Genomic DNA, 14075 nt, shown 5'->3' on the forward strand with positions numbered 1-14075 from the left:
GAGGAAAGGTCGAGAAAGTGAAGAAGAAGGATAATAAGTGTGTTCTCCAATAGATGAGTGGATATTGAGAGAGAGGGAGAGTGTTTTTTAAGATCCTGGGTCCTGATCTGATTCTATTAATGATTGTTTACAATGAAACTAGGGATGTGAACATGATGAAGTCTACAGTCATTTCAACTCTGTGATCTGAGGGAAATACTCTCATCCTGTGTCTCTGTTTTATACTGTCATGTCTTATGTTGTTCCTTGTCTGTTTTTCTTTCGTTATACAGACAAAGATATTATAGACTGACTAGCATTTAGTTTTACATTCTATAAATTATATTGTACTCAATGTAGACCTCTGCAGTTGTATAGGCTGTACGTGTATTTTTAAATGATCAAATAAATCCTATGAATCAATTAGTATTGAGTTTGTGTGTTGGGAGGGTGCTGTTGGACATTTACTGGTGTTGTTGTGGTGTTATTGGATGTTGTGCCAGGCAATCTTTCCCATCTTCACTTTGCCTCTTTCACTTTCTTTCTTACCGGGTGTGATGATGCAATAGATATACTGCCTTGGCCTTTATAGCGGTCAAGGGATTTGATTTGATCTTATCTGATTTTGTGTGTAGGCCGAGACTGGATTCTATCCCCCAAAATGTTATTCCTCTGTGTGTTATATTATTGTAGTGGTACAAAATCTTTCGTTTTAGTTTTTATATGGCTGTATAAAGATGACAGTTTATTATCACACTTCAGCCAAGAGGTGAATTTAATCCAGTTGTGATGTGGGAGAGGGAATTACCACTCTGCCATCTGGAGTTTTACTACATTTTACCACCACTGTATTCCATGGAACTTAGAGCTGATTTATTATTCATTCTATCCACTCTATTAGCCTCTGTCAAATGCACTTTAAACTGTAATACATCTGTTCTGTGATTATCCTCCAGCATATTGGAGAATATTCTAGAATCAGACCCTTTCTACCCCTCTATCTCTCTGGCCCCCATCTAACCATGCCCTTTCAGGTAACAGGTGAACAGATGGATAGAGGGAGAGTCACTCAGCTTATCTGTAACAGTGCCCACCTGCTCACACGTTTCTTTCACATTTCTCTCTCTCACACACACACACAAAAGAGAGAAGAATCATGTCTGTGGAAGTCCACATAGAATATTGGTAAGTTATTGTTTTACTACATCTGTTAATGTCTACTCTAAAGTGTTGTTAGGAGATCTGTTATACCAAAGAAAACAACAGTGAGACAGTGTACAAACTGTCTGAATGTGTTGCTGTGGAACCAGTAGACTTCCTATTGCCTCAGGTTATTGATTTAAAGACAGTTTGCAGACAAAAACAAAACTTGACATGATTTTCCAATTAGAGAAACTCATTATTTACATCATCAGTCTAACTTTTACCAACATTTTAACTACCTTCTCCATTTCTATTGTCCAGTGTAAAGTTATAGATATGACATGCCATGTGCAGTCTGTGTGTGTGACGGTGTGTGTGTGTTGTGGTCTGCAGTAGTGGATGAGGGTACGAGTCTCGCTATCAGGACCTAGCATCTGCCATCAAGCGGAACGTTCCTGATGCGACGGTGACAGGAACCACGGGGCGGCGCTGTAAGTTACACACACAGCTTAAAGTTACCCGTCAGATAGTGACGTCACAGCTGTGCTTTACACACAGAACGACGGTACAGATCCCATCGGACTTCAACTGACTACACTCTGATGATCCATCCATTAGATTTGATCAATACCTCAGTAGATTATTATGTTCTATTCTATATTCTGGGGACCCCCTGAGTGAACTTTTTTTGTTGCCCCAGCACTACACAGCTGATTCAAATAACCAAAGCTTGTTGACGAGTTGGTTATATGAATCAGCTGTGTAGTGCTAATGCAAACATCAAAACGTGCACCCAGGGGGGGCCCAGGACCGAGTTTGGGAAACCCTGCTCCAGTAGATGAGTAGAGAGCAAGAGGTAGAAAGGAGGATAAAATGAGACGGGGAGGAGGAGGACAGTGTTTTATAAGGTCCTGGGTCCTGACCTGATTCTATTATGATTGTTCACATTTAAACTAGGGATGTGAACATGGAGACTAGAGTTTGTTTTATTTAACTAGGCACGTCAGTTAAGAACCAATTCTTATTGACAATGACGGCCTACCCCGGCCAAACCTGGACGATGCTGGACCGATTGTGCACCGCCCTATGGGACTCCCAATCACGGCCGGTTGTGATACAGCCTGGAATCTAACCAGGGTCTGTAGTGACGCCTCTAGCACTGAGATGCAGTGCCTTAGACCGCTGTGCCACCCGGGAGCCCCTAGAGTCATTTCAACGGTCTGTGATTTAAGGAAAATACTCTCATCCTGTCTGGTTTATACTGTTATGTTATGTTGTTATTCCTATGTTTTTCTTTCATGATACAGACCAGGGATATTATATTAGACTAGCATTTAGATGTATATTCTATAAGTTATATTCTACTCAATATAGATCTCTGCAGTTGTACATGTATTTTTAAATGATCAAATAAATAAAATCAATCAGTTGGTATAGAGTGTGTGTTGGGAAGGTTAGGGGAGCAGGGCACACACACACACACTGCACTTTACCAGGTAACATCCACACACTCCAGCAGCATCACAGACTGGCCTACCAGGTGACAGTAGTGCGTGCACCATGGACAGATAAACTCTTACACGGCCTGAGATCAGAGCACCAATCTACCGCAGGCTTCCTGTCCAGATCCTCATCTACCAATCTCTCTCAATCTTTTGCTCTTTTTCTCTCTATCCCACCAGGTTCTGAATTATCAGAGAAGGAAATATCTGCTCTATACACAAATCAACATCCTACTGCTATTACACAGTGACACACTGGCAGTGCCAGCAGTGGTGTAAAGTACTTAAGTAGTACTTTAAATTATTTTTACTTCAATTGTTTATTTGGGGTATCTGTACTTCACTTTACTATTTCTATTTTTGACTACTTTTACTTCACTACATTCCTAAAGAAAATAATGTACTTTTTACCCCATACATTTCCCTTACACCCAAAAGTACTAGTTACATTTTTAATAATTAGCAGGACAGTAAACTGGCCCAATTCACGCAAGAGAAAAAAATCCCTGTTCATCCCTACTTCATCTGATCTGGCGGATTCACTAAACACAAATGCAACGTTTGTAAATTATGTCTGAGTGTTGAGTGTACTGTTTGCTTAATATAAGAAATTATTTTGATACTTAAGTATATTTAAAACCAAAACCAACATTACAAACACCCATACACACCCATCTGCCACATGTAACACAGCTACTGTAAGAGCAGATGTCAAACTCACAGCACAAAAAAACCAGAATGAAGTAAGTCCAAGAGAAGCAAACACATCATGCACTACTCTCTGTCCACAGTCTAGTGACATTACATGACATGCCTAGTGACATTCACTGTCCCCTGTCCACAGTCTAGTGACATTACATGACATGCCAAGTGACATTCACTGTCCGCTGTCCAGTCTAGAGCTAACATCATTCACTGTCCCCTGTGCAGTCTATATATATCATTATTCACTGTCCCCTGTCCAGTCTATAGATACCATTCACTGTCCCCTGTCCAGTCTAGAGCTAACATCATTCACTGTCCCCTGTCCAGTCTAGAGCTAACATCATTCACTGTCCCCTGTCCAGTCTAGAGCTAACATCATTCACTGTCCCCTGTCCAGTCTATATATATCATTATTCACTGTCCCCTGTCCAGTCTATAGATACCATTCACTGTCCCCTGTCCAGTCTATAGATATCATTATTCACTGTCCCCTGTCCAGTCTATAGATACCATTCACTGTCCCCTGTCCAGTCTAGAGCTAACATCATTCACTGTCCCCTGTCCAGTCTATATATATAATTCACTGTCCCCTGTTCAGTCTATAGATATCATTCACTGTCCCCTGTCCAGTCTATAGATAACATCATTCACTGTCCCCTGTCCAGTCTATAGATATCATTCACTGTCCCCTGTCCAGTCTATAGATATCATTCACTGTCCCCTGTCCAGTCTATAGATATCATTCACTGTCCCCTGTCCAGTCTATAGATATCATTCACTGTCCCCTGTCCAGTCTATAGATACCATTCACTGTCCCCTGTCCAGTCTAGAGCTATCATTCACTGTCCCCTGTCCAGTCTAGAGCTAACATCATTCACTGTCCCCTGTCCAGTCTATAGATATCATTCACTGTCCCCTGTCCAGTCTATAGATATCATTCACTGTCCCCTGTCCAGTCTATAGATACCATTCACTGTCCCCTGTCCAGTCTAGAGCTAACATCATTCACTGTCCCCTGTCCAGTCTAGAGCTAACATCATTCACTGTCCCCTGTCCAGTCTAGAGCTAACATGATTCACTGTCCCCTGTCGAGTCTAGAGCTAACATCATTCACTGTCCCCTGTCCAGTCTAGAGCTAACATCATTCACTGTCCCCTGTCCAGTCTAGAGCTAACATGATTCACTGTCCCCAGTCCAGTCTAGAGCTAACATCATTCACTGTCCCCTGTCCAGTCTAGAGCTAACATCATTCACTGTCCCTTGTCCAGTCTATAGATAACATCATTCACTGTCCCCTGTCCAGTCTATAGATAACATCATTCACTGTCCCCTGTCCAGTCTATAGATATCATTCACTGTCCCCTGTCCAGTCTATAGATATCATTCACTGTCCCCTGTCCAGTCTATAGATATCATTCACTGTCCCCTGTCCAGTCTATAGATACCATTCACTGTCCCCTGTCCAGTCTAGAGCTATCATTCACTGTCCCCTGTCCAGTCTAGAGCTAACATCATTCACTGTCCCCTGTCCAGTCTATAGATATCATTCACTGTCCCCTGTCCAGTCTATAGATACCATTCACTGTCCCCTGTCCAGTCTAGAGCTAACATCATTCACTGTCCCCTGTCCAGTCTAGAGCTAACATGATTCACTGTCCCCAGTCCAGTCTAGAGCTAACATGATTCACTGTCCCCAGTCCAGTCTAGAGCTAACATGATTCACTGTCCCCTGTCCAGTCTAGAGCTAACATCATTCACTGTCCCCTGTCCAGTCTAGAGCTAACATCATTCACTGTCCCCTGTCCAGTCTAGAGCTAACATCATTCACTGTCCCCTGTCCAGTCTAGAGCTAACATCATTCACTGTCCCCTGTCCAGTCTAGAGCTAACATCATTCACTGTCCCCTGTCCAGTCTAGAGCTAACATGATTCACTGTCCCCAGTCCAGTCTAGAGCTAACATGATTCACTGTCCCCTGTCCAGTCTAGAGCTAACATGATTCACTGTCCCCTGTTCAGTCTAGAGCTAACATCATTCACTGTCCCCTGTCCAGTCTAGAGCTAACATCATTCACTGTCCCCTGTCCAGTCTAGAGCTAACATCATTCACTGTCCCCTGTCCAGTCTAGAGCTAACATCATTCACTGTCTCCTGTCCAGTCTAGAGCTAACATCATTCACTGTCCCCTGTCCAGGCTAGAGCTAACATCATTCACTGTCCCCTGTCCAGTCTAGAGCTAACATCATTCACTGTCCCCTGTCCAGTTTAGAGCTAACATCATTCACTGTCCCCTGTCCAGTCTAGAGCTAACATCATTCACTGTCCCCTGTCCAGTCTAGAGCTAACATCATTCACTGTCCCCTGTCCAGTCTAGAGCTAACATCATTCACTGTCCCCTGTCCAGTTTAGAGATACCAACACAGCATGACTAGCATCAGTCCCCAGCCCAGACATCAGCCGGTCAGTGATCATTCTGCTGCTACTGGGTGTCTAAGGTCAGTGATCATTCTACTGGGTGTCTAAGGTCAGTGATCATTCTACTGGGTGTCTAAGGTCAGTGATCATTCTACTGGGTGTCTAAGGTCAGTGATCATTCTACTGCTACTGGGTGTCTGAGGTCAGTGATCATTCTACTGGGTGTCTAAGGTCAGTGATCATTCTACTGCTACTGGGTGTCTGAGGTCAGTGATCATTCTACTGGGTGTCTGAGGTCAGTGATCATTCTACTGGGTGTCTAAGGCCAGTGATCATTCTACTGGGTGTCTAAGGCCATTGAGGTCGGAGAGTTTCACATGTTTCTCAAACCCCCAGACGTCTGTCTGACTCCCTGCCTCTCCCTTCCTCGCACTCCCTCCATCCTGGTCTCTCACCAATTCCCCCTCCCCCTTCTCTCTCGCTTTGCTTGTTTTTGAGACCCAGTCCCGAGAGTCCCATCTGGAAGCCAGTAAGGATGTCCCCCTTCATCAGTAATCTCTATAATCCATCATCTAAACAGTGTCAATAGGACTAGTGATAATAACTGGGCATTAATATGTCAGCCAGTTCCCCATGATGAACCACAGCAGTGACGGGCTGCTGTTAGTCTACTGGGAGAAAACATGTCAACAGGATATAACAGTCACACATTGACATTAGCTCAGCTCTCAGCCATGTGTGAGTATGTTACGTGTTCTATGGTAGGAAATCAGCTCAGCTCTCAGCCATGTGTGAGTATGTTATGTGTTCTATGGTAGGAAATCAGCTCAGCTCTCAGCCATGTGTGAGTATGTTATGTGTTCTATGGTAGGAAATCAGCTCAGCTCTCAGCCATGTGTGAGTATGTTGTATGTGTTCTATGGTAGGAAATCAGCTCAGCTCTCAGCCATGTGTGAGTATGTTGTATGTGTTCTATGGTAGGAAATCAGCTCAGCTCTCAGCCATGTGTGAGTATGTTATGTGTTCTATGGTAGGAAATCAGCTCAGCTCTCAGCCATGTGTGAGTATGTTGTATGTGTTCTATGGTAGGAAATCAGCTCAGCTCTCAGCCATGTGTGAGTATGTTGTATGTGTTCTATGGTAGGAAATCAGCTCAGCTCTCAGCCATGTGTGAGTATGTTGTATGTGTTCTATGGTAGGAAATCAGGTCAGTCTCAGTGTTGCATGTTCTGAAAGTCTGAGAGGCCGAGGGCAATACAGACCCTTTGATGGTTCAGATATACAACGGCTGGTCTCACGCTTACCTCCATCACTCACTCCGGATCCCCTCCTCCATCCCATAGATTATTGGTGACATTAAACAGTCACTCTTAGCCAGAAATCTACTCTGGGGCAGAGAGACATTGTATGGGAAACAGGGAAAGGGGGTCAAACTCATTTGCAAAGTTTGCTTGGGATGAGTGCCAGCTAGTCAGAGAGTAAGGCTTGTGTGTACAGTGTGGGTCAGCAGACAGGGCTGATTGGAGAAAAAGTAGCAGATAATACTGCTCTTCCCATGGCTCAGGGGTGTGTGAGAATAAACATCCTAGTCCAGGCACTTGTCATCTCCCGTCTGGATTACTGCAACTCGCTGTTGGCGGGGCTCCCTGCCTGTGCCATTAAACCCCTACAACTCATCCAGAACGCCGCAGCCCGTCTGGTGTTCAACCTTCCGAAGTTCTCTCACGTCACCCCACTCCTCCGCACACTCCACTGGCTTCCAGTCGAAGCTCGCATCTGCTACAAGACCATGGCGCTTGCCTACGGAGCTGTGAGGGGAACGGCACCTCCGTACCTTCAGGCTCTGATCAGTCCCTACACCCAAAGAAGCGCACTGCGTTCATCCACCTCTGGCCTGCTCGCCTCCCTACCTCTGAGGAAGCACAGTTCCCGCTCAGCCCAGTCAAAACTGTTCGCTGCTCTGGCACCCCAATGGTGGAACAAGCTCCCTCACGACGCCAGGACAGCGGAGTCAATCACCACCTTCCGGAGACACCTGAAACCCCACCTCTTTAAGGAATACCTGGGATAGGATAAAGTAACCCCTCCTCCCTACCCTCCCCCCCAAAAAAGATAGATGTACTATTGTAAAGTGGTTGTTCCACTGGATATCATAAGGTGAATGCACCAATTTGTAAGTCGCTCTGGATAAGAGCGTCTGCTAAATGACGTAAATGTGAATGTGATAAGTGTATCAGATGGAAAGCCAAAACCATTAAAAGCCGGCATAACAGAAACTAGTAGCTATCATCAAGATGAGATCAGATAGTGACAGACTTGAATAACAGTCTCAGTCACTATCTGATCTCGATAGCTAGTAGTTTGTGCCATTTCAGAGTCTGACTATCTGATCTCATCTTGATAGGGCAGGCCTCATGATACACTTCTCAGAATCAGAATAAAAGTGCTGACTTGTGTAACAAGATGCAGCTTCTCAGAAGGCTTGTGGTGGCTGTGTAGAGAATAGCATTAGCCACAGCTTTGTATGTGACGCTGACCAAAGTGCCATTAGTTGCGTCTAAAATAGCAGTAGCTGCAGTTGTGTAACAGGATACAAGTCAGCGCTTTTAGTCTGAGAAGAGTATCGGAGACAAGATGTGGAGCATGAGGTCTGCAAGACTATGATGGGGGAGGAGTGGGGGACTGTGTAGGCTGATAAACACTTAAGTGACAGTAACAAGAACTCAAAAAGGAGTTCTGAAGTCAAAGTGAAACCAAAAGGACTATCAGTGTCTTCACCATCCTGCAGTCTCACTCATTTTTAACAAAAGACAGTACTGTAACTCCACGACTGAAACTTTTTATTTAGAAAAAGACAAATAAATAAGTCATGCACTATAGGGAACAGGGTGCATTTGGGATGCAGTCCATGTCTAGTCAACTGGTCTAAGGCAGACATGCGTCATATCATCTCACTGTAGCACCAGTGTCTGTAAAGCCCTGAAACATACCATCTCAGACACAGAGATACCTACACAGACCAAGGATATTTAACTGCAGGCCTGGAGGACCTGAACACTTCTGGTTTTCATTCTCTCAGAGACAGGCTGTATGTACTCTGGCCAATCAATCAATTAGCATCAGGCAGTAATGTGGACCTCCGGGCCTGGAGTAGAAGAACCCTGTTTTTATAAAACAGAAATGGATGTCTAACATGACGAGACAAAGGTAAAAACTACAAATAAAACAATGAAATCTGCCAAGTGGCAATGCAAAGATGGCCACTTAACATTTTTATTTCATATAAATATAATATATTAATGTATGTTTGTTACACTAAAAAATATTCTTGCCACACACACGTAGAAAGGCAAGAGGGACATTAATAAAAACAAGTCAGGACACTAAGCAGTGGACAAAATGATGGGGTTTGTCCCAAATGCCACCCCATTCCTATATAGGTCAGGGATATTGAAATCTGGACCTACAAGCCAGTTCCACGGTTGATTTTCATTCCTCCCCTCTTACCAGGGACGGCTTTAGACCTGAGACACCAGTTGGGTGCAATTAATGATCAGGTAGAAGAGGAGAGCAGGGCTACTTCAGAACGGCAGGCTTGGATTGAAGAGCCCTGATATAGGGATGAAGTCACCATTTGAGAAGCAGCCAGACACCTAAATGGTCATCTTTGTAGCTGCACAGTCAAACAGAATGCAACCAATCATAGTAGTCCAGTTGTGTTCAACACTGTGCGCTCGCTTTCACAAAATACAATATTTTAATAACATAACAGAGGAAAGATATGCAAACTAATAATATTCACATATTTCAGAAGGCCTTTAGTTTGTGGTAAATCTCCAGGTATGACTGAATAACAGAGCTGGTAATAGTTGAAGGTATTACTGCGGGCTGAAAGATGTGGAAACATTCAGTTGATGAATGAAACTAAACCATGTAATGGAATCCTGCTTCAGTGTGACACATGGGTGTAATTCACCAGGGGGTGAAGGGGGACATGTCCCATCCACTATTCAAAAAAGATATTTTGGCCCTAAGTTAGTCTCTCCCCCCACCCCTCATTTTCAAGACAGTGTTTTGCCCCTGTTGTGACACCATTTAACCCATTAAAAAGACCTACCACACTGCCATCACTTTGAAATGAAACTGATGATGCAGCAGGGCTTGTGCTGTGTGTTAGCGGACCAGGAGGAAGGTTAACCCTGCGATGCCCACGCCAGCAGCAGCAAACAGGGCAGTCTTCATGGACGAGTCCTGGTTCACCTCTCTTGCTGTGTGGAAGAACTTACAGAAGCCCTCCTAGAAGAGACAGGATTAGGGTTAGATCCATATATTTGATTGAACACTTATTCAGGTCACAATGGTGTATCAAAGGACCAGGCTAGAGATCAAAATAAGGAAGTCAAGAAACTTAGTTCAATACTGCTCAAAAAGCCCCATTTCCTCTGGTGTTTTCAGACCGAGAGACAGCTGCCTGCGGACAGTCCCTGCGGACAGTCCCTGCTATAACAGACCTGTGTCGTGATCAGTAAGGCCCATTTCAAAATGTGGTTGTGTTCATCAGTCTGTGTGTTGTTCTGATCCAGACCCCCAGGTGGTTGTGTTCATCAGTCTATTTGTTGTTCTGATCCAGACCCCCAGGTGGTTGTGTTCATCAGTCTATTTGTTGTTCTGATCCAGACCACCAGGTGGTTGTGTTCATCAGTCTATTTGTTGTTCTGATCCAGACCCCCAGGTGGTTGTGTTCATCAGTCTATTTGTTGTTCTGATCCAGACCCCCAGGTGGTTGTGTTCATCAGTCTATTTGTTGTTCTGATCCAGACCCCCAGGTGGTTGTGTTCATCAGTCTATTTGTTGTTCTGATCCAGACCCCCAGGTGGTTGTGTTCATCAGTCTATTTGTTGTTCTGATCCAGACCCCCAGGTGGTTGTGTTCATCAGTCTATTTGTTGTTCTGATCCAGACCCAGGTGGTTGTGTTCATCAGTCTATTTGTTGTTCTGATCCAGACTAGTATTTGAGTATTAACGATTGTTGTGTGCTTGGAGGTCACTAGACTGTTACGTTAGAGACGGTACATATGGCTGTTGGGACCAGCTGGCTAGAGCGGGGGGGGGGGGTTCATTCACAAAAGCAGTCAACAAATTGAGCTGCAGCTGTGTTGTTGCTACCCCAGCTCTTCAGTCCTATGTTGTTTTGGAGTACCCCAGTAACCCCACTACCCCTGATCCACTTTATATGACTATACTGGCTGTGTCTACCTTGTACAAACCCTCTTTAAAGTGACAGACAACCAGGGTTTATAGTCCAGACCACAGTAAAATCACTGTATTGACTGAAGAGTTATACATTTATAAATCTACTGTGACACATAACAGCCTACTGACATGTAACACATTACAAGTCAAACACCCATTTCTAATAAGCACTAAAAAGGCACATTTGGGGCCAGTTTCCGAGACACATTAATAATTTTCAAATGGGAATTGTCCATTGAGCTTGCTCTTTAATCCAGAACTACATTGAAACTTAAATTACTGTAAAAGTTATCTAGTAGACACTCTTATCCAGAGCGATTTACAGGAGGAATTAAGGTTAAGTGCCTTGCTCAAGGGGATGTCGACAGATTTTTTTTTCACCTAGTCGTCTCTGGGATTCAAACCAGCGACCTTCCTGTTACTGGCCCAACGTTCTTAACCACTAGGCTACCTTCCACCCCTAGACTTAATCGGTGTCCGGAAACTGTCCCCCAATATTGTCACATTTCTTGTAGCATAAAAATCATGCGTGTTAAACAGTCATTCCTGGGTTACCAACACTGTGCTACCAACAAACACACACACATTCCTGGGTTAGACCTGAACACTGTTGGTAGCACACACACATTCCTGGGTTAGACCTGAACACTGTGTTGGTAGCACACACACATTCCTGGGTTAGACCTGAACACTGTGTTGGTAGCACACACACATTCCTGGGTTAGACCTGAACACTGTGTTGGTAGCACACACACATTCCTGGGTTAGACCTGAACACTGTGTTGGTAGCACACACACATTCCTGGGTTAGACCTGAACACTGTGTTGGTAGCACACACACATTCCTGGGTTAGACCTGAACACTGTGTTGGTAGCACACACACATTCCTGGGTTAGACCTGAACACTGTGTTGGTAGCACACACACATTCCTGGGTTAGACCTGAACACTGTGTTGGTAGCACACACACATTCCTGGGTTAGACCTGAACACTGTTGGTAGCACACACACATTCCAGACATTCTTGGCTCATGCCACTAACTGACAAACACAGCAAGCAGCAGCCACATAGCAAGAAGCCACAAGGTGTCTGAATCACAGACATTATGACAATAGAAGGTGTCATTGTCCAACTGTTTCTCTTAGCTTGACAGAGGACTAGTGCTGCTGATATGAGCCCAGATTCCCATCTCTAATTCCCACCAGCTTAGTCAATTATCCTGTGGGTGCATGCACGTGTCCATAAGCACATGTGTGTGATGCTTACTGCTCAAACCTACCCAGCCTTTGTTCTCCAGCATCCAGTCACTCTTCTCCTCTCCTAGGTAGTCTGCTATGGTCCCCGCCAGCGCTCTGCAGCTCTCCTTCCCCCCCAGGCCCATGCCATTACCCAGCCCCTGGTCCGTGTCCTCTCCCTGTAGTTCTCTGACCAGCACACCAGTGAAGGTGAACAGAGAGACCACCCTCCCCCAGTTCATCTGTCCGTCTCCCACCAGCTCCTCCATCACCCTCCTCAGACAGGCGCAGGGGTCCGGCCCGCATTGGCACAGGAAGCTGTGTGCCAGGGCGTGGAAGCGGGCCCGGTGCTTGGCCTCCATGTCCCGGGCCTGGCGCCGCATGGCTGCAGCAGAGTCGCTGGGAGGAGGACCGGGCGGGGCTTTCCGGGACCCACTGGCAGGGATGATACTGCAGACAGACAGGTAGTCCTCTGCTATAGCCAGGGTTTCTTTCCACAGCCCGCATGACATGGTCTACAGGAAGACATACAGTTCATGGATTATCTATAGCCTATATATCAGAAAGGGCCTCTGCTACACTGTTTCTTTCCACAGCCAGCACAGCATGATAAATACAGGAAACACTATCAATACATTATCACTTGCAGTTCATTTCTCACAGCCCACACTACAGGGGCTAGACTCTAGAGGAAACATTATCAATTTCGTATTGTTATGCCTAAAATGTAATAAATTATACAGCAGGCTTCTTTCCACAACCCACCCAACATGGTCTATTGGAAACAACCTCAATCTAATCCCAAAGCGGTGACGTCCTCTGTGCAATACCAAGAAGAGGCTTGTATTCAAAACGGAAAGCAAAGCTACGTTTCCCAATGAGCTGCATAGACCACATAGCAATATGATGCAAGCAGCACGGTGACTTGAGGTTAACACCGATGTCTAGTCTTGGACCTGCTTCAACTAATCTGTACATAGAACGGTTAACAGTTGGCTATGTAACTAGCTAGCTAAATAACTGGCTATGTGAGCAAGCCAGTCAAGTCTAATTTAAGAGCCCTTGAAGTCTGGATTGATTCAGGACGTGTCATGAAAGAAACAAGGTTGTTAATACGTTAGCTAGTTACAGTACCGTATAAAGCAAACTGAATTGACTTGAAAATTGACATATTTGTACTTGCTAGCTAGCTTGACTGTCAAATCGAAGGCAAGTTACAATGATACATTGCAATCTAGCTAGCTAAATTAGCTATCCAGCTAACGTTAAGTGGTTGGATTGTTTTACATTTCCAACATCAACATTGGAAAATAGATCACCAGTCATGGTTTGGATATGAGTAAGCAGGGCTTCTCGCGAACGTTAAACATTTCTGGCTAGCAGCTGATAGCTAACTAGCGTAGTACTGATTGACACAAAGGACCAGAGAAACCAAGGCAGCGAACAACATCAGTGACTCAAGCCGCATCGATCCAGTCACTCAGTCTGTAAAACCGAAGCTTGACCAGCTTATTCATGAATAGTTTGAGTTGAGGAAAAATAAATCGCATATTGTAGGTAGGAAAACGTTAACAAAAAGCTCACCCTCCCAGCGATCAGACTGCTTTCTCCACGTACCGACGGAAGGAGGATCGCTGTCATCAACCGTATTTCCGCATCACCAGGCTCTCGCCAGACTTTATACTCTCACTAAGCAACGTCACAAAAATGGCATTTCCCTGAATTGGATTGTCGTTCCGCTAGAAGAGAATCAGATGTAACGGAAATAACGTTACCTGTCTCCATATCATCATCCTCTTCGTCATTTCCATCATAACCATAGGATAAAACAAACTTTTAAGACA

General features: G+C 44.7%; 2 protein-coding genes and 1 long non-coding RNA gene across 3 annotated transcripts in view; 1 reads left to right on the forward strand and 2 right to left on the reverse strand.

Annotated features, from left to right (window-relative positions):
- Positions 1–403, forward strand: part of LOC115166975 (migration and invasion enhancer 1-like) — a gene marked incomplete at its 5' end in the record, with an annotated part of 1089 nt that extends 686 nt beyond the window's left edge. Inside the window, one exon of the mRNA XM_029720963.1 lies at positions 1–403. This exon is cut by the window's left edge and continues 31 nt beyond it. Coding sequence (XP_029576823.1) covers positions 1–53 — 53 coding nt within the window.
- An 8162-nt stretch (positions 404–8565) lies between these two features.
- Positions 8566–13970, reverse strand: LOC115166977 (anti-apoptotic protein NR13). Its single transcript, XM_029720965.1, has 3 exons — positions 13816–13970; positions 12276–12746; positions 8566–10038 (listed from the first exon to the last, which is right to left on the reverse strand). Exons 1-3 carry the CDS (start codon positions 13870–13872, stop codon positions 9916–9918), a joined length of 651 nt encoding a protein of 216 aa, XP_029576825.1. The 5' UTR covers positions 13873–13970; the 3' UTR covers positions 8566–9915.
- On the reverse strand, positions 11375–12269 carry LOC115166978 (uncharacterized). The gene is made up of 2 exons (XR_003870406.1): positions 11981–12269; positions 11375–11937 (listed from the first exon to the last, which is right to left on the reverse strand). It is a non-coding gene; the product is annotated as an uncharacterized LOC115166978 (long non-coding RNA).
- Positions 13971–14075: the final 105 nt, after the last annotated feature.

This window comes from Salmo trutta, chromosome 29 (genome assembly GCF_901001165.1).
Source record: "Salmo trutta chromosome 29, fSalTru1.1, whole genome shotgun sequence".
Classification (NCBI taxonomy): domain Eukaryota; kingdom Metazoa; phylum Chordata; class Actinopteri; order Salmoniformes; family Salmonidae; genus Salmo; species Salmo trutta.